General features: G+C 43.8%; 2 protein-coding genes across 2 annotated transcripts in view; one reads left to right on the top strand and one right to left on the bottom strand.

Annotated features, from left to right (window-relative positions):
* On the bottom strand, positions 1 to 19353 carry tmem234 (transmembrane protein 234). The gene is made up of 5 exons (XM_072246637.1): positions 19315 to 19353; positions 15856 to 16007; positions 10829 to 10895; positions 5854 to 5946; positions 1 to 4291 (listed from the first exon to the last, which is right to left on the bottom strand). Exons 1-5 carry the CDS (start codon positions 19325 to 19327, stop codon positions 4215 to 4217), a joined length of 402 nt encoding a protein of 133 aa, XP_072102738.1. The 5' UTR covers positions 19328 to 19353; the 3' UTR covers positions 1 to 4214.
* eif3i (eukaryotic translation initiation factor 3, subunit I) overlaps positions 19354 to 24103 on the top strand; it is a 17268-nt gene continuing 12518 nt past the window's right edge. The window contains exons 1-4 of the mRNA XM_072246636.1: positions 19354 to 19446; positions 20395 to 20487; positions 22459 to 22546; positions 23701 to 23766. Coding sequence (XP_072102737.1) covers positions 19444 to 19446; positions 20395 to 20487; positions 22459 to 22546; positions 23701 to 23766 — 250 coding nt within the window. The 5' untranslated portion in view covers positions 19354 to 19443. The remainder of the gene's footprint in view (positions 19447 to 20394; positions 20488 to 22458; positions 22547 to 23700; positions 23767 to 24103) is intronic.

Raw genomic sequence — 24103 nt, 5'->3', positions numbered from 1 at the left:
CCAGGGTTGAATATGGTGACATATATGTACTTTGATTGTAAATTTACTTTGAGCTTTCAAGAAGCATTCAGTAAATGAATAAGAGATTTAGATACAAGCCCAGAAGTGTTAATAATGAATTGAGCCACTTCCCTGTTTGTACGTGTCTCTCTGCTCAAACTAGAGATGCTCTGTAATGATATTGCGGATGAAACTAATGGTTACTCTTCCACACTGTTTGTTCACAATATGGTTGTTAGTAAGTATGTTCGAGAGATAAGAAATGACTATCCAGTATTCAACTTATTCTACTGCTCTGCAACTTTCTGCCACTGTACTACCATCTTGCATGTAAACAGTGCATACTCACAGATTACGAAAAGACGCTGAAAAGATTTTTTAAAAAATTATCTTTAATATAAAACCCCAATGCCACACAAAGCTGTCTTATCCAACACTGATCAGGCCGGATACTAAACATTACTCATCACAATGATAAACCAGTGGCTCATTTCTCAAGTTCATTATTTGCACCTTATCAGATCTGTCCTTCAGACCCTTAAATTCCTTACATTAATACAGCAAGAAATGATTTATCATATCCCAGGACTCTCAGCAGGAAACTTCTTGCAGTAATCGTAAATAAAATGCTATTTGGAGAAATTTTAGAAATCTCACAAAAATTATATGGGTATTGTGCCCAAAGGTATAAGGTACCCGCACAATGGTATTATTGTAAGGCTTTTCAAAGACATTCATACCATCTAGTGGCAGGAACGCCATACCACAGACTGGTCAGATATTATTCTAAGGCTATGTTGATCAGTGCACAGACATTGGATATTGTCTGATAACTTTACATTCACAGCAGCAGCACCTTTTCAGTCAGCTACATAACGACTTTTATTTGTTGATGCTTGAAGCTGATCACTGACTTCAGAAAGGGAAGGAGGGTTTAATGTGTTCCATTCTACGTTGGGAGATGGGCAAGAGAGAGAGTCAGCAGCTTTAAATTCCTGGGTGAATGACCTGAGCTGGACCCAGCACATTGATGAAATCACATAGAAGGTGTCTTTACTTTCCTCGGAGGTCTGGCTTGTTACCAAACACTCTAATAACCTTCTACAGATGTCCTGTTGAAAATACAAAGACGAGAATACCTGCAGATGCTGGAAACTTCTCATCCTTTTTTTCCTGTCCCGATGAAGGGTCTCGGCCCAAAATGTTGACTGTTCATTCTTTTCCTTAGGTGCTGCCTGGCCTGCTGAGTTCTTCCAGCATTATGTGTGTGTTACTATTGAAAGTATCCTGACTGGTTGCATCATGATTTGGTACAGCAACTTGAAAGCATAGGAACGCAAGAAGCTGCAGCAAGTAATGGCTCTGCCTGATACATCCTAGGCACATCGCTTCCCACTCACGGTCAGAATGGTTCATTCACCGACATCAGACACCACCTCAAAGAGGGCAAAGCATTGGCACCGGACAGTGTGAACACCAAGATCCTGAAGGAGTGTGCTGATCAGTGGTGTGGAATTTCCCAGCGCATTTTCAATCTGAGTCTCAGCCTGGAAAGGTCCAGACAGAGAACATTATGTGTGGTCCCAGTACCCAAGAAGGGCCAACCAAAGGTCTTGAATGACTACCGTCCAGTGCCCTGACCTCACACATCGTGAAGACCCTAGAGAGGCTGGTCCTGGCTCACCTCCAACCCCTGGTCAGATCTGGACACAGTCCCCGGCAGTTTGCCTACCAGGAGCACATTGGAGTCGACGATGCTGTCATCTACCTGCTGAACAGAGCCTACTCCCATTTCAATAAGATGGTCAGCACTGTGAGGATTGTGTTCTTTGATTTCTCAAGCCCCTTCAATACCATGCAGCCCTCATTGCTGGAGGAAAAGCTCCACTGAATGCAGGTTGGCACTTCCATTGTATCCTGGATAATAGACTCAGTTTGTGTGGCTTCAGAACTGTGTCAGACATAGCTATACGCAGCACCAGGGCCCCACAAGGTACTGTATTGGCCCCCTTCCTATTTACTCTGTATACCTCAGACTTTAATACAACACTGAGTCATGACATCTGCAGAAATTCTTTGATTACTCAGCAACAGTATAAAAGAAGATGGGAGGATGAATACAGGGCCCTGGTGGACCTTGTCAAATGGTGCAAGCTGAGTCAACTGCAGCTCAACATCAGTCAGACAAAGGAGATGGTGATGAACTTTTGGAAGACTAAGCTTCCACTGCTCCTTGTTACTATTGATGGTGAGGATGTGGATGTGGTGAGGACCTACAAGTAGCTGGGGGTGCACCTGGATGACAGACTTGAGTGGAGCACCAACAAAGAGGCTGTGTACAAGAGGGGCCAGAGTCACCTCTGCTTCCTGAGGAGTCTGAGGTCCTTTGGAGTATGCAGGCCTCTCCTTCACATGTTCTACTGTATGTTGTTGCCAGTACAATCTTCTATGCAGTGGTGTGCTGGGGCAATGGTATCAACATGATTGGTGCCAACAGTCTCAATAAACTGATTAGGAAGGCTGGCTCTGATACGGGAGTCAAACTGGACACACTGGGGCTGTGGTAGAACAGAGGACCATACGGAAAATCCTGGCAATTCTCACCCTCTGCATGCCACCTTGGCTGAACAGAGGAGCACTTTCAGTAACAGACAAAGAGAACTGCGCTGCTCCAAAGAGCGCTGTATGAGGTCATTCTTACCCTCGGCCATTAGGCTCTATGATGAGTCAACCTACAGCCGGGAAGTGATGACTCCCTCCTGTTAGACTGCTTGGGGCAATTTATTTTTTATTTTCTTACCTTCCTTCCAATGCTTGTACACCTGTGCACTTGTACTGTTAGTGTGACACTAATTTCCTTTGGGATCAATGAAGTATCTATCTATCTATCACCGTGCCATCTAATTGCCGTTTCCATCAGCCAGGAAGTACAGAAGCCTGAAGTCCCACACCACCAGGTTCAAGAACAGCTACATCCCTTCAACCACTCAGTTCCTGAACCAACTGAGAACACTTGAATCACCACAACATTCATTAAGCAACGCTGTGACAACCTTGAACTAAAATGGATTTTGTTCTTTTACAAACACGAGTTTGCAGATGCTGGCAATCCAAAGCAATACACACAAAATGCCTGAATAACTCAGCAGGTCAGACAGCATCTAAGGAAAAGAGTGAACAGTCGACTCTTCTTCAGGACTGAGAGGGAAGCGGGGGAGATGCTTGAGCTAAAAGGTGGAGGGAGGGCAAGGAAGATATCTGGAAGGTGATAGGTAAGCCAGGTTGGTGAGAAAGGTAAAGGGCTGGAGAAGAAAAAATCTGACAGGAGAGGAGAGTGGACAATAGAAGAAAGGAAAGGAGGAGGGGACCCAGGTTAGAAGAAGTGAAAGGTCAGAGAGGTAAGGGAAATTTGTTCACTGGAAGAAGAAATCAATATTCATGTCATGAAGTTGGAGGGTACGCAGATGGAATATGAGCTATTGCTCCTCAGCTCCTCCAGCTTGACGGTTGCCTAATCTTAACACAAGAGGAGACCATGGATCAACACATCGGAATGGGAATTGGAATCTGAGTTACAATACTTAGACACCGGGAAGTTCTGCTTGCGCCGGATGGTGTGGGGATGTTCGATGAAGTGGTCCCCCATTTGACTAAAATGGATTTTGTTTTCTTTTGTTCCAATTGTGGTCTTTCTTATAAAAACTGTGTATAAGTTATGTTGAATATTTTTTCTTGAACGCTATGCACCTGTGACGCTGCTGCAAGCAAGCTTTTCGTTACACCTGTGTGTACAAGCACTGGTGCATTTAACAATAAGCTTGATTTTGCTGTCCAGTTTTACATAGCTTTTCACTTCCTTTCATGGTTATTTTGACTCTCTGCCACCTGTTGGGACTAAGTACTACTCATTGTATATCTATCAATACAGATTCTAATCTGAAAACTTCAGGTTGTCAAATAGTAGCAGCCAAGCACTGAAAATTACTTGCCTCTAATCCAACACCAAATTGAAGAAAACTGGAATGTTTAAGGTGATACATATCTCTAATAAAGTTGTGGATACACCAACTGCAGTAAGTTAATTATTGGATTCTGCTGCACCCCGGGAAGACGTGTTGGTTTGCAATTTCTTCATCATGTTAATTGCTGAACACATTCAGCAAAAGAATGAATAGCTTCTGTTGGTGGTTTTGATAGGTTGAGCCGCCTTTGTGTCAAGATTCCACCCCGACATTGCTTGCTACACACAAAGTAATTCCCATGAGAGTCAGCAGCATTCCTGTAATCTCCTCTGTGTAAAGACATAAAAAAAGGACATTTTCAGTAAGCAGGACAACAAAAACACAATAGGTGGTCTGATCTGCATGATGCTGGTGTGGTTTAATCATCTACTTGTGATCACTTGAGTGGACTCAAATGTACAAAGGATGCAGAAGGCTTGACAGAGTGGCTACAGACTTGATGCTTCCTGTGGCCACAACAGGGGTGATCATCTCAGAAAAGGAATCGGCCATTCAGAGAGATTTCTTCACCCAGAACTTGGTGAATCTTTGAAATCTTCCACTCAAAAGGGCTGTGGAGGCTCAATGGGTCAATTACTAAGTATATTCAAAAGAGGGCTTGATAGGTTTTTAGATTTTAGAGGAACTATGAGATATGGGTGAGTGCTACTGAGCTAAAAGATCAATCAGAATCTTACTGAAAGGGACATTGAGGTGTGTGGTAGAACAAAAGTATCTGGAAATACAGTCCATAATACATTGAAAGTAGCGGCATGTAGATAGGGTCATAAAGGAAGGCTGGCCTTCATAAATCAAAGTATTGAATACAAGGCATGGGATGCTATGTTGAAGTTGTATAAGATGTTGGTGAGGCCTAACTTGGAGTATTGTGTACAGTTTTAGTTACCTACATACAGGAAAGATGTAAATAAAGTTGAAAAAGTACAGAGAAAATTTACATGGATGTTGTCACGGACTGTAGGACCTGAGTAAAAAGGAACGATTGAATAGGTCAGGACTTTATTCCTTGGAGTGTAGAAGACTGAAAGGAAATTTGGTAGATGTATACAGAATTACGTGGGGTATAGATAACAGTAAATGCAAGCAGGCTTTTTCCACTGAGGTTGGGTGGGACTACAACTAGAGGTCATGGGCTAAGGGTGAAAGGTGAAATATTTAAGGGGAACATGAAGGGAAACTTTTTCACCCAGAGGGTTGTGAGAGTGTGGACTAAGCTGCCAGCGTAAGTGGTGCATGCAAGTTCAATTTCAACATTTAAGAGAAGTTTGGATGGTACATGGATGGTAGGGGTATGGAAGGCTATGGTCCCGGTGCAGGTTAAGGGGAGTAGTCAGTTTAAGTGGTTTAGCATGGACTAGATGGGCCGAAGGGTTTGCTTCTGTGCTGTACTTCTCTATGATCCTATGACTTGTGATAGCACCAGCTGCTCATACAACCATCCATCACCCGCTCACATGGATTCACGTGACCCTGATCAGGGGCTGGGGGTGGGGGTGGGGGGCTAAGCAGGTGCTACACTTTGCCCAAGGGTGATGTGCAGGCTAGTGGAGGGAAGGAACACCTAGAGACGTACCTTCATCCCATCACCCATCATAAGTATTGCACATGATAAATTCAACATCAAATTGAGAAGAACCCTCTCTACTGAGAATGTACTAACGTAAGTAGTTCAAGGACAAAATAAACACAAGGCAACAGGAAATGGAGAATGTGTTTATGGAGTTAAATAAAGAAAAGTGAAGAGACCCAGGCAGAGCATAAACAGAGGCATGGATTGAATGCTTCGTTACTGTCAGTAAATGTCATGCTGTGTAATACACAGTGTACTTACGTTTACCACCGATATCTTCCCCCAGTAACTTTCCAGTTATCAATGTGAACAAAAACGTAACGGCATTTGACATGAGCACAGCCAAGGACAAATCTGTAGAAACAGAGAGTTGTATTTAATAGTCACTTATGGACTTACAAGCCCGATGGGCCTGCACTCCCAATTACACCCATGCGACCAATTAACCAACTAACCCGTAGGTCGTTGGGACGTGGAGGTAACCAGAGCACCTGGGGAAAATTCCTCACAGACAGTTGCAGGAGTCAACCCCGACCGGTGACCATTAAACACTTTAAAGCAATTGTGCTAACCACTACGCTACTGATAACAAACACAGAGGAAAGTATGTGTTCCCCTTGTACTTGTTGGTAAAGGCCAGTGGGGGAGAGTTCTCAAGTGCAGCTATATAATCAGAGCATTTTGTTAGTTATTATTTAAAGTTATAATTATTTTATGTCCTAGCTATGGGGGGGTGGGGGAAGGAATTGTCAACATTTGGGGTGGAGTTCCTGAATCACGTGAACTTCGTGTATCCTTCATCCTATTTATGAGCCAATGCAGGCAATATTCCAGACTACCACACCCAAAGTTTGCCACACAGCCAAGAATTGACAGGATTTCCTCCCCAGAGCACAAATGAGTTTCCAAAACGCTCTGTCCGCCAGAGAAAGCAGGATCTCCCTGTGACCACACATTTTAATTCCACGTCCCATTCCCATTCTGATACGTCTATCCATGGCCTCCTCTACTGTAAAGATGAAGCCACACCCAGGTTGGAGGAACAACACCTTATATTCTGTCTGGGTAGACTCCAACCTGATGGCATGAACATCGACTTCTCTAACTTCTGCTAATGCCCCACCTCCCCCTCGTACCCCATCTGTTATTTATTTATATACACACATTCTTTTTCTCTCTCTCCTTTTTCTCCCTCTGTCCCTCTCACTATACCCCTTGCCCATCCTCTGGGTTCCCCCCCTCCTCTTTGTCTTTCTCCCTGGGCCTCCTGTCCCATGATCTTCTCATATTCCTTTTGCCAATCACCTGTCCAGCTCTTGGCTCCATCCTTCCCCCTCCTGTCTTCTCCTATCATTTCGGATCTGCCCCTCCCCCTCACACTTTCAAATCTCTTACTAGCTCTTCCTTCAGTTAGTCCTGACGAAGGGTCTCAGCCTGAAATGTCGACTGCACCTCTTCCTAGAGATGCTGCCTGGCCTGCTACGTTCACCAGCAACTTGGATGTGTGTTCTGAAATGACTGATTGAAAAGCATCTCAAGGCCAAGCATTCAGAGAACACACCACAATCAACAGCACACTGAAGATGTCTCCTCGCAAGTTGACAAAAGATCTGCAAGTGCCAAGATTGGAGACCAGCTCAACCCAGCCATAGACAAATCCTTTCCCCAATGGATGTTCTTGTGTATATGTGGTTTGATATACAGCTGCCTGTAACACAGCTGTTTACAAGCTTGCTTCACTTGTTTGCTCTTCACTGGGCTTTTGCCTCAGATTCAGAGCACCAGAGCACTACCACCAAATCAATTTGATGTTTGGAAATTTCGTGGAACGCACACACTTTAATTTCAATTCAAGAAGTGACTGTTTATTCAAGTATTTTGCATTTCAGATTTATTCACACTAACCCTGCACAGACCCCAGACTAACAAGAAGACAAAACTCTCAGGAACAGTATTCCCTCCCATTTACTTTTAGTTATGTGAAATTTACTCTTGGTTCTTTGAGTCAGAGTTCTGGAATTCCAAATTCCACAGTTTTGGAGTTAGGAATAAATATGAAAAGTATAGACTCAGTGTTCACTTTATTAGATATTTTGTACACCTAATAAAAATGGCCACTGAGTGTATGCTCATGACCTTCTGCTGCTGTAACACACCCACTTCTAGGTTCGATGTCTTGGTCATTCAGAGACGCTCCTTTGCACACTACTGTTGTGATGTGTGGTTATTTGAGTTACTGTCAGCTTGAACCAGTCTGGCCATTCTCCTCTGACCTCTCCCATTAACAAGGTGTTTTCACCCACAGAACTGCTGCTCACTGGATTATTTTTTGTTTTTCACACCGTTCTCTGTAAACTCTAGACTGCTGTGCCTGAAAATCCCAGGAAGTCAGCAGTTTCTGAGATACTCAAACCACCCCATCTGGCACTAATAACCATCCTCAGGTCATAGTCACTTAGATCACATCTCTTCTCCATTCTGATGTTTGGTCTGAACCACAAATGAACCCCTTTACCATGTCTATATGCTTTTATGCATGCTGTTGCTGCCACCTGATTGGCTGATTTGCATTAATGAGCAGATGTACTGGCATACCTAATAAAGTGGCCACTGAGTTTATGTAAACAGCTTAAACTAGATCACATTTTAAGTTTAAATCCCAATCATGACGCCCTGAGCTCAAGTTCCTGGGCTAAGCTTCTTGACAGAGACTTTTCCCAACAGAAAGAATCCCATGTTGAATCCACCTCCATGATCTCCATGTACCTTGAGAATAATACTTACTGAGCCTCATCTAGGGATTGGACTTATTGTCAGGAATGTTATTATATTGAGAACACCAAGAAGGATAATTGACAGATCAAGAAAGCAGCCAAACTTCAAACTTAATTTCTGACCTCAGGTTCCTGAGAAAGTTGATTCCAATCAATATTGATTCAAGATTCAAGAAGCAAAAATTGAAGATTCAAGATTATTTAATGTCATTTCCTGTATACAAGCGTAAAGGAGAACAAAATAATTGCAGCATAAAAAATAAACTTGCAACAAGATAAAGAACACAGATAATAATTAGAAAGAACACAGTAAATATAAATACATTAGATAGCTTATATTTATAGATTGATGGTATGTCCATAAAGTGACACTAGGCACAGGAGTGTCCGTACATAAGGTGACTGACAGGAAGTGATAAAGCAACACACAAAATGTTGGAGGAACTCAGCAGGTCAGACAGCATCTATGGAAATGAATAAACAGTTGACGTTTTGGGCTGAGACCATTCATCAGGACTGAGAAGAAAGAGAGAAGATACCAGAATAAAAAGGTGAGTGGAGGGTAAGGAGGATAGATAGAAGATGATAGGTGAAGCCAGGTGGGTGCATTGAGTACAGGAGTTGGGATGTAATGTTGAATTTGTATAAGGCATTGGTAAGGCCAAATCTGGAGTATTGTGTACAATTCTGGTCACCGAATTGAGAGAGTACAGAGGAGGTTTACTAAAATGTTGCCTGGGTTTCATCTCCTAAGTTACAGAGAAAGATTGAACAAGTTAGGTCTTTATTCTTTGGAGCGTAGAAGGTTGATGGGGGACTTGATAGAGGTATTTAAAATTATGAAGGGGATAGATAGAGTTGACGTGGATAGGCTTTTTCCATTGAGAATGGGGGAGATTCAAACAAGAGGACATGAGTTGAGAGTTAAAGGGCAAAAGTTTAGGGGTAACATGAGGGGGAACTTCTTTACTCAGTGAGTGGTAGCTGTGTGGAATGAGCTTCCAGCAGAAGTGGTTGAGGCAGGTTCTATGTTGTCATTTAAAGTTAAATTGGATAGATATATGGACAGGAAAGGAATGGAGGGTTATGGGCTGAGTGCAGGTCGGTGGGACTAGGGTAGGCACAGACTAGAAGGGCCGAGATGGCCTGTTTCCATGCTGTAATTGTTATATGGTTATATGGGTGGGAAAGGTCAAGGGCTGAAGAAGGTATATTGCATACATTCTCTAATATTAAATGGAACTTTTGAACTATTTCCTTTTTTTAGTACTATTTATCGACCTTCCAAAGTGTGGGTGTGTGATGGTACAGTAAGCATTCTTGATGGTGGTATCACAGCGGTCAAGTGCAAAAGCTCCTCTGGTTCCACACGTGACATGTTGGTAGTAGTTATGCAAAGGGTTCTTCAAGCTGGCCTGGTTGATGGTGACCAGAGGGTGTACAGGAGCGAGATATGTCAGCTAGCTGAGTGGTGCCGCAACAACAACCTTGTACTCAACGTTAGTGATACCAAGGAATTGATTGTGGACTTCAGGAAGGGGAAGTTGAGGGAACACACACCAGTCCTCATGGAGGGATCAGCCATGGAAAGGGTACACAGTTTCAAGTTCCTGGGTGACAACATCTCTGAAGATCTACCCTGGGCCCACCATATCGATGCAATTACGAAGAAGGCACGACAGTGGCTATATTTCATTAGGAGTTTGAGGAGACCCGGTATGTCACCAAAGATGATAGCAAGTTTCTACAGGTGTAACATGAAGAGCATTCTAACTGGGTGCATCACTGTTTGGTATGGAGGGGCAACCGCACAGGATCGGAAAAAGCTGCAGTCAGCTCCATCATGGGCACCAGCCTCCCCAGCAATGAACACACCTTCAAAAGGCAATGGCTCAAGAAGGCAGCATCCACTATTAAAGATTTCCATCACCCAGGACATGCTCTCTTCTGATTGCTAACATGAAGGAAGAGGTACAGGAGCCAAAAGACACACACTCTACATTTCAGGGACTGTTCTTTCCGCTCAGCAATCAAATTTCTGAATGGACAAAGACGCCATGTACACGATTTTTCTTTGCTCTCTTTTTGCACTACATATTTTAATTTTTCATTTATATTTATGTAATTGAAATTTAAAAAGTCATGAGGTAGAGTTCATGGGCTCAATATCCATTCAGAAATCAGTTAACAGTGGGGAAGAAGCTGCTCCTGAATCGTTGAGTGTGTGTCTTCAGTGATATTAAACCTAATTCTGACTCAGAGTAGATGTGGCCGAGGTTTCATGTTTTATTTAGAAGTTGGCACTTCAAGCAATGTGTCTGTTTCCAGTGGACTGTCAAACTATAGATTAGTGTTTAAATCTTTGGAATGGGACCAGAATCTGGAACACGGCGTGAGTGTTCAAATGAACCACAGTTGTCACATACTGTAAAACATTGATAGAACTAAGTAAACACACAGACCTGTAGAAGCCAGGGTGAAGTAGTAAAGAACTGACCCGCTTTGGTTTAGAAGAAATGGTATCATATACTGGAAAACAAAAATGGATGTGAGTTAGCAGACAATAAGTGGTTTCTCAGTTTTCCTACCAACACCAATGTCTCCCACCCACTACATAATGGAGGGGTCAGGCGCAGGAGTACATTCAGCCAGAGACTCATTCCACCGAGATGCAACACAGAGCGTCGTAGGAAGTCATTCCTGCCTGTGGCCATCAAACTTTACAACTCCTCCCTTGGAGGGTCAGACACCCTGAGCCAATAGGCTGGTCCTGGACTTATTTCCTGGCATAATTTACATATTACTATTTAACTATTTATGGTTTTATATTGCTATATTCTTGGTTAGGGCAACTGTAACGAAAATCAATTTCCCTTGGGATCAATAAATTATGACTATGACTATGACTATGAATAACATTGCTCTGTAGTCTAAAACAACTACTATGGTGTATAGCTCCGGGTTTGTGCTCCAAATGGGTTTTTTTTCCCGTTTTTTTGTTATTAGGTGTTTTTTTTGTTTTAGTTAGTAGGGGTTCTTTTTTCCAAAAAAATAGCTTTAACATTTTGTTTTTTTTATTATTATTGATATACTGTTTAGCTTGGTTGATAGTTTAACTCTTATTCTACATATGGATATGTTGTCTTGATTATTTTGATGTATTTTTCTTTGTTGTTGATTTTCTTAAAAAAATAAAAAAACATTGTTCTGTAGTCTAAAATAACTATTGTAGGTAATTGTTGGGAGAGAGGCGTTGGAGCTGGTGCACTCCACCGGGGGCAGTGTGACGCAATGGTCAGGCTGGAGGCCGTGCTGCCCCCCAGTGTTCGCTCAGAAAAAGACAAGCTGTATTGAGGTCGACTACTGATTTCTGCAGCATTCATGGACTCGGGGTCTGGACTTTCTTTTGCATGGCTGTATTTTACTGATATCTTACACATGCTTACTATCTTGTATGTGTGCCTGTGTTTTATGTACATATCGGTGTGTGTGTGCCTGCATACATGGCTATATTTGTTTGTCTCTGCGTGTGTGTATGTCTGTTTGTGTGTGCATGTTTCTCTGTGTGTACGTAAGTGCGTACGTGTGTATGTGTGTGTGTGTGAGTGTGTGTGTGAGTGTGTGTGTGAGAGTGTGTGTAAGTGTATGTGTGTATTACGTTCAGTGTGTGTGATGGTGTGCATGTGTTTGTGTATCCATGTGACCCGTGTCTGGCTGTGCTTGGGCACATATGTTTGTGTGTTAGCATTTTGGACTATCTGCATGTGCATTTGTGCCTGGAGGATGTGTGTGTGTGTGTGTGTGTAGGTGGGGGTATGTGTGTATTTGTCTTTCTTTCTTTTCAAATCTCTTTATTGTATATATAGGAAAAATAACATGAGTACATCAAATTAACAACACCTACAATGCCTCAAAAAAAACCATTACCTTAAAGATTGAAAACAAAGTTTTGTGATAACCAAAAAAAAATCTACTGAGCAGAAAAGTGAGAAAAAAAAAGAGAACCCATTAGGTGTACAACCCCGGAGCCATGCGTCATACAAAAAGCTTCTTAAGATAAACATCAAACCGCCAGCAAGAAAAGAAAATATACTAAAAAAATTTACAATTAGACCGTGGAAAAATTATATCAATTAATTCAAATGATAATAACAAGCAAATGAGCCCCATCTTTTCTCAAAATCAAATAAAGGTTCAAAGGTTCGACTTCTAACTTTCTCCAAACTAAGACATAGCATCACTTGAGAGAACCATTGTGACAAAATGGGAGCGTGTATTTGTATTTGTATGTGTGTGTGTGTGTGTGTGTGTGTGTGTATATATATATTTGTATGTACATACTTGTGTTATTTTATCTATTTGGGTTTCTTGTACACGCGTGTATATGTACCTGTATATGTTCTTCTTCATCTGCACTTGTGTATCTGTGTGTGTGTGGTATCTCTATCTTGTATGTGTCTTTGTGGAGAATTACCTTTCCAGGCTCCAATTCTGTGGATATTTATTCGAAAAGGACTTAACGCTAAGGGTTTATGAGGCATTAACACGATGAGGTCTGCAGATACTGGAAACCCAGAGCAACACATGCAAAGTGCTGGGAGGAACTCAACAGGTCAGGCAGCATCTATGGAAATGAATAAACTGTCGATGTTTCAGGCCGAGACCCTTCCTCAGGACTGGAAAGGAAGGGGAAGGCACCAGAATAAAAAGGTTGGGGGGGAGGCAGAAAGAGGATAGCTAGAAATTGATAGGTGAAGCTAGCTGGGTGGGAAAGGTTAAGAGCTGGAGGAGAAGGAATCTGAAAGGAGAGGAAAGAGGTTCAAAGGAGAAAGGAAAGGAAAAGGCATTGGCCAAACCACACTTGGAGTTCTGTGAGCAATTTTGGGCTCTATATCTAAGGAAGGATTTGCTGACATTGGAGAGGGTTCAAAGGAGTTTCACAAGAATGATCCATGTATGAAAAGGTTAAGGTATAGCATTTGGACCTGTACTTGCGGCAGTTTAGGAAAATGAGTGTGTGTGTGGTGGGGGGGGGGGGATCTCATTGAAAGCAACTGAATATTGAAAGGCTTTGATAGAGTGGACATGGAGAGGATGTTTCCTATAGTGGGGAGAATTGAGGACCAGAGGGCACGGCCTCAGAATAGGTAGGTGTCCCTTCAGAACAGAGATGAGGTGCAATTTCCTTCGCCAGAGGGTGGTGAATCTGTGGAATTCATTGTCACAAACACCTGTGGAGGCCAAGTCCTTGGGTATATTTAAAACAGAGGTTGATAGGTTCTTGATCAGTCAGGGTGTCAAAGGTTATGGGTAAAAGACAGGAGAATGGGGTTGAGAGGGGTAATAAATCAGACATGATGCTATGTCAGAAAGACTCAAAGGGCCAAATGGCTTAATTCTGCTCCCATGGAGATCTAAGGAATCCTATCGAGTGGTTTTAAGGATAGGTGCTGAATGGTGGATCAGCAGTTCTAAGATCAGTGTGGCTGTCGGGAGCCAACAGGAATCGTCACAGCTATGGGAAACCTGGAGAAGTCTGGATGAAATCAGACAGGAAGCCAGTGACTAGTAGTGTGCCACGGCGAATAGTCCTGGGACCTTCGTTGCTCATTATTGAAATAAACAATTTGGATGATTAGTACAAGGCTCGATTAGTAAGTCTGCAGATGCTAATAAAGTATATGGCATCGTAGCGCATGAAGAACATTGTCAAAAACAACGGAGCAGGTGGAGGTGGTGCAGATCTTGATCAGCTGAGTAACTGGCTGAATATTGGCAAATGAAGTTTAATTCAAATAAGTGTGGTGTTGCAGTTTAGCAAGTCAAACCAGTGGAGGCCTTAAATAGTACCCTGGAGAGTGATGTAGAACAGTGGGACCTTGGATACAAGCACATAGTTTACTAGAGCACAGGTAGACACGGTGGTGAAGCAGATATTTTGTATGTTGGCCTTTTTCAAGCAGGTCAATGAGAGTAGAAGTTAGGCTGTTATGCTGCAGTTGTAGAAGATGTTAGTGAAACACACTTGGGGTACAGTATTGTGCACAGTTTTGGTCATTGTGTTATTGGAAATTGGGTGGCGGGGTGGAGGTACACCCCTAACAAAAGAGGTGTAAGGCACTCCTTCCCTCTGTTAGCCTGCGGGTCACCTTTTGGACAAGGAGTAGAACCTGCTTAGCGCCCCCCCCCCCCAATTCAGGGTCAAGTGAAGCCATGGGAGCAGGTGGTGGACGGTCGTATGAGTAGCCGGTGCACATCACAGGTCCTGGTTATGTGACCACTGACACCAGACAGATAATCTCTGAAGACAAATGAGGGTTAGCTTGATCACACCACGGTTAGCATGGATGAGTTGGGCTGAAGGGCCTGTTTCCGTGCTATATTGCTGTATAATTCTAAATGGGGAAGTTGAAGTTGTGGAATATGGGAGCAGTGAGAGAAGGAATAGGGTTGGGAAATTCTTTGGTGGATAAGAGAAGGTCTGAGCTGGGGACACTGGAGATGGAGGCTGCAGACAGTGACAGCATCACAGGGTATCTGTAGGGGGCAGATTGGTAACATAGGGATTAGCACAACACTTGCAGAAATGACACATTTCAATCTTTATCTTTAAATTTAATACGATTTGTGTAGTCAGGCACATCGCATTTACCTAAATCTAAAATAATCCTGCCTTTCATCCAGAATCATCAAGAACTGATTAAGCGGGCAGCACAATTGTGTAATGCTTTACTGCACCAACAATCGGGGTTCAATTCCCAACACTGTCTTTCCAAAGCGAGAGTTGTCAGCATGCTAATGTTGGCATTGGAAACATGGTCTGCCCCCGGCACACCCTCAGACGCAGACAAAGCTTTCCACCATATATTTTGGTGTTCATGGGTCAAGTACACTCATCTTTAATCTTTGAGGAAAGGACTACACAAATAGCAAAGGTTATTGCATTTCAGAAGTAACTAACTGCACCTGAGACGCTTTGGGATATATTTGAGAGGTAGGAAAATAATTGATATAGAAGTGAGGCCTCACTGTTGGAAGTGTATTTAACATTTTTAGCTTCTAGAACCTATCAACAATAGTTATTCTTATTTAGGCATTTCTCTTTGATACTAATTTTGAAGTAAATTCTCAGCAAAATAAAGGCCTGCTCAGTCAGGAATAAACATTCGAGCAGAGAGCAAGATCCTGATCAGAAAAGTAGAGGGTTAGCGTGACTGAGGGGCAAGAGGCAGGGAGCTGGAGTGATCGCCATTCCACAATAGTTAGTGAGTAAGAGGCAAGATTCAGCAGAGAGGCAACATCTAAACCAGTAGCTCAAAGTTGCCAGAGGTGGAGAGTATTCTCTAAAATTTCACCAAAGAGCAACACAGACATTTTACTCTGACTTAAATAAAGATGAAAAAAGATAAAAATTGAAGACTTCTCTGCATAACATTATTCATCTTAAAGGCAGCTCACTTAGAACAGAATTTCAAAATTATGTCATTACCTTGTAATTAAAAATTAAAAATTTCATCTCTGCAAACAGCTGAGCGACAGCGTTCCCAGACTTAACCTTCTCTATGCCCTCAGTGCCCTTCTTGAGGAAAGGGTTGGTCGCGCCCCACAGCAGTGCCACCAGGATGAGGCAGAAAGCCTCCACTGAAATAGAAAGCACAGGAGTTCTCAGCGACAGCCCACTGACTAATACATCATGTTAGAGAAGGAACCTCTGGAACAGTCCTCTAGAACATGCCTGCTCTGCAGAACAGGAATTCCCAACCTTTTTATGCATGGGCCCTGACCATGAACTGGGAGAGCTGTGAACCCCAATTTAGGAACGATGGCCCTAGAAGAAAGAATATTGTATACAGATATGTATGGGTGCAATGTAATGTTTCAACGCTACAAACTTGTGCAGCAAGTTAAACTTGCAGGAAATGCATCTTCAGGCCAAGCAAGATGACCAGAAACAGAATAATTCTCAAAACCACACACACACACACAAAATGTTAGAGGAACTCAAAGCCTCCACCAGAGTCAGAGGGCAAATTCTCATGAAGAATCATCAATTGTTCCTCTTTCCTCCGATACAGCCTGACCTACTGAGGATTTTCAACAATTTCACTTTTTAACTTCCAGGTTAAAGACATTACATTTGTCATCATCATCATCATCATTATTATGTGCTGTGTCATATGACATCATCATGTGCTGTGTCGGATGACGTGGGTGCTCATGATCTTTGACCATGGTTGTTCTTGGCAAACTTTTCGACAGAAGTGGTTTGCCATTGCCTGCTTCTGGGCAGTGTCTTTACAAGATGGGTGACCCCAGCCATTATCAATACTCTTCAGAGGCTGTCTGCCTGGTGTCAGTGGTCGCATAACCAGGACTTGTGATGTGCATCAGCTGCTTGTACGACCGTCCACCACCTGCTCCCATGGCTTTACGTGACCCTGATTGGGGTTTGGGGGGTTAAGCAGGTGCTACACCTTGTCCAAGGGTGACCCGCAGGCTGGCGGAGGGAGGGCACACCTTACACCTCCATTGGTAGAGACACACCTCCACCCTGCCACACATCATCATACCCAGCTTAAATCCTGAAGATAAAACTTCTCTTACAATCCCATATTTTCACATTTCACATATGTTATGACAGAGGAGACTATTTAGCCCATCGTATCTATGCCAGCTATCAGAGAAATCACACCAATCCTATGCCCCTTCTCACTTCCCTGTAACTTTCCGATTTAAGATGACTATTCCATCCTATTCCATTTCACGTCAGCCTGTAAGGAGACAAATCTCAAAGATAAACTATATATATTTTGATAATAAAATATACTGTGAACTTTGACTCTGTTCTACAATCTAAACTAAAGCAAGTGCATCAACTATTCCACCAGCCACCTCTTTCACAACTTCTGTTGAAGTCCATTATTCTCCCAAGCCTTTTCAATCTGCTTTCAACCTTGGATTTCTCCAAGAAGACCACAACCTTGTCGTAGGGTTTGGAGGCTTGCATGCCTCAATGACCCGGAGAGCTGTGTTGGCTGGAGTCAGGGCTTTATGCTTTGGCAACACACATAAAAGTTGCTGGTGAACGCAGCAGGCCAGGCAGCATCTCTAGGAAGAGGTGCAGTCGACGTTTCGGGCCAAGACCCTTCGTCAGGACTTTATGCTTTGGCTCTTGGTAGCGTCACCCATGCCAAACAGGTCAAAGGGTGGAGGACAGACAAGAGTGGCCCACCAATCCTCCAGGTTTGGGGGTTCAGCTCAGGGCTAACAATCCTGACTGGTAAAACAAAATTGTTACAGAAACAGCAATGAAGAATCTTTCTATATCAGAATGCGACATTATTCCTGAGCCTCCACCCGGGACTTGCGTGACTGACAGTAGTGAAAACTGAGAGGAAGCTACTGACATGATGAAGGAAGCCCTGAACATCACCAGAGATGGAGGACCTTCATTGCTGTCCTAAACGCCAGCGGTGTAATAGGCAGCAAACTAAAACTCAACCTTGGCTTGATCAGAAATTCAAGCACTACTGGGGTTTTAACAATAGAATGCGATGGATAAAAGAAATCATTTTAATTTACCCAGCAAATACGCTTTCACATTCACTGAAGAATCATCTTATAAGGCTTAGGGAATGCTTTCTTTTATTAGTCAAGACACTGAGTTCAAAAGTCAAGAGGTCAACTGTATAAAACTCCAGTTAGGCCACATCTGGAGTATTGCATAAGGTTCTGGTCACTCCAATATAGGAAGGATGTTGAGATTTTGGAGAGGGTGCAGAAGAGGTTTACCAGGACGCTTCCTGGTTTAGAGAGCATGTGCTATCACGAGAGGCTGGATAAACTTGTGTTGTTTTCTCTGGAGCGCCAGAGGCTGAGGGGAGATCTCAGAATTAGAATCAGGTTCAATATCACTGACATGAGTCCTGAAATTTGTTAACTTAGCAGCAACAGTACAATGCAAGTAAGATTCATGGATTCAATGTCCATTTAGGAATTGAGGTTTACATAGAAACATAGAAACATAGAAAATAGGTGCAGGAGTAGGCCATTTGGCCCTTCGAGCCTGCACTGCCATTCATTATGATCATGGCTGATCATCCAACTCAGAACCCCGCCCCAGCCTTCCCTCCATACCCCCTGACCCCCGTAGCCACAAGGGCCACAAGGGTTTACAAGATTATGAGAGGATAGATAGAGTAGACAGGGAGTATCTGTTTTCCAGGGTTGAAATGTATAATAACACAGGGAATATATTGAAGGTGAGAGGGCGCAGGTTCAAAGGGGGATGTGAGGGGTAAGTATTTTACTCAGAGAGTGGTGGATGCCTGGAATGCACTGCCTGGTGTGGTGGTAGAGACAAATATATCAGAGGCTTTTAAGAGACATTTGGAAAGTGTACATTGGCACATGTACATATGGAAGATGGGGGGGGGGGTTATGGACATGGTACAGGTAGGTGATATTATTGTTTGGGTTTTTTTTAATTTACTTCTTAGCTGGTCCGGCACAACATTGTGGGCCGAACAGCCTGTTGTACTCCAACTTCAAAAGTAGTTAGCTGGAGGAATTTTACAGATGGAAATTCAGGCCAGACAGGAAGGATTGTGTTCAACCGGTCGGTGAGAAATCAGAATTTACAGAATAGTGAACACCCGCACTCCTGCTCAAGAGGATAAAATGAGACAGACAGACCGGGGACCTTCATAACGGCATCGGGGGAGAGAGGCCGGAGCGGGTTAGGATGGCGTGCCCTCCCCGGCGACCCGCTGTCACTATCCTCTCCCCGGACCGAGGCCTCGCGTTCGCGCCAGCCCTGTAGGAGCCAACCATCTCCCCCCACCCCCATCGAGCAGCCGCGGACTGGTAAAGGGAAAAGGGGTAGACCAGCTCTGACGGGCCGAGCGGCGGCGAACAGGGCGGGGGAAAGAATCCCACTGACACTCACACACAGTCGCCATGGCAGCAGTACCCGCCTCCTGACCCTTCACCTTCGGCGCCACTTCCGGCGGCGTGCGCGGTCTTTCCGGTCACCGTGTGGCGGCGGCGGAGGAGAGAGCGAACCGGCAGCGGCACCATGGTGGGTGGGGACCGGGGACGGAGGGGAATGTATGTGTGCGTGATGGGGGTGAGGACCCTCGCTCAGTCCGCCCTGCCCCAGACCCGGGCTAACGGGCTCTCCGACAGGCCCCTAGGCTCCAGACCCGGGCCCCTGGCCCCTCGGCGGCGAACGCAACCCTTGGGCTCGACCTTACCCGCAGCATAGAATCGATGGGCCGAATAACCAAAGCCTCCCTGAATCTTTGGTTCAGTTTATCCAACGTGTTCCTGATGTATAGATAACGATGACTGATGTTGCTGACGGGGTAACACAGCCTCTGCGCTTTCAGCCTGGAGTGAATCTTCAGCTCAGCTTTATGAGGCCAGTGTCCATTGAATTAAACTGGAACGGGCTCCATGTGACTGTGGAATGGATTCTGGGGGCCGAGTCATGTTTCTGACAGCCATGTCAATCCAAACAGTCGCCAGATGAGTCTGAATCCGTGTGACATTGCTTACCAGCTCAATTATTTGAGAGTTTTTGTGGAAACCATTTGAGAAAAGATTAATGCTAGAAGAACAGTAAGGTTCCGAGAACTTGGCTAGTTCATAACAGGTTCACAACATTGTACATTTTCAGTAATTAATATCTCAGCCTGAGTGTTGGTGTGTAGATACATCTATAGCAAAGGAGCTGTAAGGTGCTCCTTCCCTCTACTGGCCTGCTTAGTCCCCATCAGGGTCGCATGAAGCCATGGGAGAAGGTGGTGCATGTCACGAGTCCTGGTTATTAACCACTGACGCTAGTCAGACGATCTCTGAAGCGTATTGATAATGGCTGGGGCCATCCGTCTTATAAAGACACTGCCCAGGAGGCAATGACAAGCCACTTCTGTAGAAAAATTTGCCGGGAACAATCATGGTCATGGAGAGAACGAATGGATCAACTGTTGAATGTAATCAATTTTCTTTTTCTGTCCTGTGTCAGAAACCCATCCTGTTACAAGGTCATGAAAGATCAATCACACAAATTAAATACAACAGAGAAGGAGACTTGGTGTTCTCCTGTGCGAAAGACACTGTAAGTACACGTGTAATTTCAATGGAATTCTCATTGCCATACTGAACTAAACAGTAATAACTTTGTGAGGTAGTGGTCAAATGTGTAATCTATATGTGATGTTACAATACATAGTTAGGATGCCCAAGATTTTTGCACAATACTGTAGTAATTTTATGTATTGCACTGCACTAAAAAAAATGTCATGACTTATGTGAGTGATGATAAACCTGATTCTGATATGGGTCTCTATCGTGGACTGAGAATGGGAATTGGGCAGAGAGAGAGGAATCATGTTTGGGAAAAGGGGAAGGGAGAGGGGAGGGGAGGGGAGGAAGCACCAGAGAGACATTCTGTAATGATCAATAAACCAATTGTTTGGAATCAAATACCCTTGCCTGGTGTCTCAGGGCTTGTTGCCACCCCCAGCCCCTGAAACTCCTCCGCCACCTGTCCCACACCCCTCCTGTGACGCTCCACCCTCACCATGCCCAACATTGTTGGCTCCCACCAGATTTACAAACTCACTCTCCGCTCCACATTGATAAATGCAGTACTGTGCAAATATCTTAGCCACCCAAGTTATACATATGTGCCTAAGACTTGTGCATGGTACCGTACACAAACTGTGAAAGGTGAAATCTGGTTCGTGACAGCACACTGAAGTGTCTTGATTGCTGGATTTAACAGACGAATTTCAGATCAGATGCAGGTTCATTTTATTTACCAGATGTACATTGAAACATACAGCGAAATGCATTGTTTGACCAACACAACCCAAGGATGTGCTGGGGGCCGCCCACAAGTGTCACCACACATTCCAGTACGAATAGACTGCCTGCCCGCAATGCTGAGCAGAAAATCAGAAGCAACAGCGACAGCAAAACAAGCCCTGTTCCCCCTGTTCACTGTGCAGACACACCCAGCTCTGAGACACCGGGCAGTCATTTGATTCCAAACAATTGGTTTATTGATCATTACAGAATGTCTCTCTGGTGCTTCCTGCTCCCTTCCCCTTCCCCTTTTCCCAACCATGAGTCCCCACTTGCTGCCCCCTTCCCACTCTCAGTCCACAGTAGAGACCCATATCGGAATCAGGTTTTTCAAAGTTTGGAAGAACATTTGTGATTACAGAATGTATAAATTATGCATCCTTGAGATTTGCTGGCTTACCAGCAGCCAAAACGAGAAACCCGAAAGAACCCAATTTAAAAAACGTGAAGGCCAGTGCCCAATATGCGGAGAAGAGAGGGGGGAACAAATCATGCAAACAGTGGAACAGTATTCCGAACGAAGATGAGTCCTTAGTTCCGAATCAAGGAGTAGGCCTGAAGCCTCAATATCTGTCCATCAGGCACAGAGCACAGCAGCCATCAGTCATCGCCTCAGTGCCACGGAGACAGGAGTGAACACTGCGCCATTCCCAACACTGACTTTCCGGTTCATTTGGGCCGGTGTTTAAATTGTCCAAACAGCACATCTTACCTTCCACTAGGAGCCAGGCCCAGGCACCGCTGCAGCAAAAGGCTCTGAGCCTAAACCATACCACCCAGCCCCAAGCCGGTCTCGGTTCTTCCAAATCGTCTTGGCACCCAGAACGATCCAACCTCGTACCTCGGTCATCTGTACGGACACGGAAACTGCTCTGTCTCAATTTCTCCCCTCTGAATGGCTCACTCCATTCGTGTCGATTCTTCAGCCTGTCAGCACAGTTCATCCCTCGAATTCGCTTCGCCTTTGCTCACCTCTTCATTGTGGTTAATTTACCACAATTTACCTCAGAAAAGGTGTTACCACTCACATACATCATGAAATTTGTTTGTTTTTGGGGGGAACAGCAGTACAGTGCAATACATAAAATTACTACAGTACTGTGCAAAGGTCTTAGGCACCCTAGCTGTATATATGTGATAACAGGTGTGAAGTGAATGTAATTCTTGGGGTTAATGTTGGCAGACCGCGATAGCTTCTTTGCTTTTTGCTCTGGTACAGGTGGTTAACGTCTGGTATTCTTTGAATGGAGAGAGGCTGGGCACTTACAACGGCCACACAGGAGCAGTGTGGTGTGTGGACGTCGACTGTATCCTTCCTGCCATTTATGTTTAGGGTTTGTTCAGCTAATAACACAGGGATAAATTTAACGAACATACTGTAAATACTTCATTACCTCAGGGTTACTTTGGGCTGCCCTGAGTTTTGGAAAACACTTGAAATGTTTTAGTCACAATGCAGGAGTTGGCCATTTTGCCCATCATGTTGTCCCATTTATACGTGTCAGAATTCATGGTAGCGTAGTGGTTAGCACAACACTTTACTGTACAGGTGACCCAGGTTCGATTCCCGCTGCTGCCTGTAGGGAGTTTGTGTGGGTTTCCTCTGGGTGCCCCAGTTTCCTCCCACAGTCCAAAGACGTATCTGCTGGTGGGTTAATTGGTCTTTGTAAATTGTCCTGTGATTAGGCTGGGGTTAAATTGGGAATTGCTGGGCGGTGTGGCTCGAAGGGACGGAAGGGCTTGTTCCGCGCTATATCTCCATGAATTTTTTAAAAATTCTCAGTGGGAACACTTCGAAACTTGAAGGTGAACAAATTGTAAAACTGAGTTATTTCCACAGTTAGAATTTTACCACTTCCTTCATTTCATAATGTCAGTTTTTCAAACAGGGGCATACCTCCTGTCCTGTGTGTTTACCCAGTAACAGGACTGAAAATCTATTGTGGGTGGAAGAAGCTTTGAGTAGCTTCTAAGCTCTGAATCTTGATGCTGGACACCTGCGATTTGTGGGATCCATTTCTCTGAGTGCCATCTTCTACAAAGAATGATGGGCTGGTGCAGTTTTTGTAGAATCATAAAATGTTATGGATTACTGTAAATAAATTTTTCCAATCTAATCCTTCAGGTTTAGAATGGTCATTATAAAAGGAAAACCTGTGGCTTTTTATCAAAAAAATTCAGAAGTTTGGTAAAATAAAGTATTTGAAGACATAGGGGAATCTACACAATTTTAGCTACCCAGCAATAGTTCATTATCAATAAGTTGATCAGACATTGAATTGTAACTTTATTGCATTTGCCTGACCATTTTCTCATTACAATGAAATATCACTGCTCAAGGAAACTGAAAATACTCCCTGGAGATACTTTGGTTGTTCTGACACTGAGTGGCAGTGTATGTCTGTGTTTAACTTTCAGTTTCCTACCAGGTGATTCTTATTGTCCTTGATCTAATAATTAGGGGATACAAAGCAAGTGTTGACTGGTTCTGCTGATAACTCGTGCAGACTTTGGGACTGTGAAACAGGTGAGAACTTGCATTTCTGCATGTTAAAAAGCATTTTTTAGTTCTGTTTGTGATACCAGCTTTCTTAATTTCTTTCCATTCTTCCTAAAGGCATTGTTCTCTAGCAAGAGCTTGTAACCTTTGAGGCTTTGCCAGCTGAACCACTGGTGAAGTGAGAATTGTACCTGTTGATCCAGGATTGAATGCCTGCCCAATCCTTTATCCTATTCCTGCCTTAAACTTTACTGAATGCAAACATCTATCCCAGAATCATACGACCTGAGTTGAACCATCCAAGAGAGCTTGAGTCAGGAAATTCCTACTCTGAATTTCAAGAGGAATTAGCAAGGATGTAATG

Source organism: Mobula birostris, chromosome 29 (genome assembly GCF_030028105.1).
Source record: "Mobula birostris isolate sMobBir1 chromosome 29, sMobBir1.hap1, whole genome shotgun sequence".
Classification (NCBI taxonomy): Eukaryota; Metazoa; Chordata; class Chondrichthyes; order Myliobatiformes; family Myliobatidae; genus Mobula; species Mobula birostris.
The sequence above is the reverse complement of the archived record's forward strand: the minus strand, read 5'-3'. Positions and strand labels throughout refer to the sequence as shown.

Excerpts from the sequence above, each read along its gene's own strand:
- tmem234 (XM_072246637.1), bottom strand. Across the intron at positions 10,896-15,855 it reads TTTTAATTTTTAATTACAAG|TATATGATACCATTTCTTCT; the intron begins GTAATGACATAA and ends TTTGTTTTCCAG. Across the intron at positions 5,947-10,828 it reads CTTCACCCTGGCTTCTACAG|ATTTGTCCTTGGCTGTGCTC; the intron begins GTCTGTGTGTTT and ends CTGTTTCTACAG.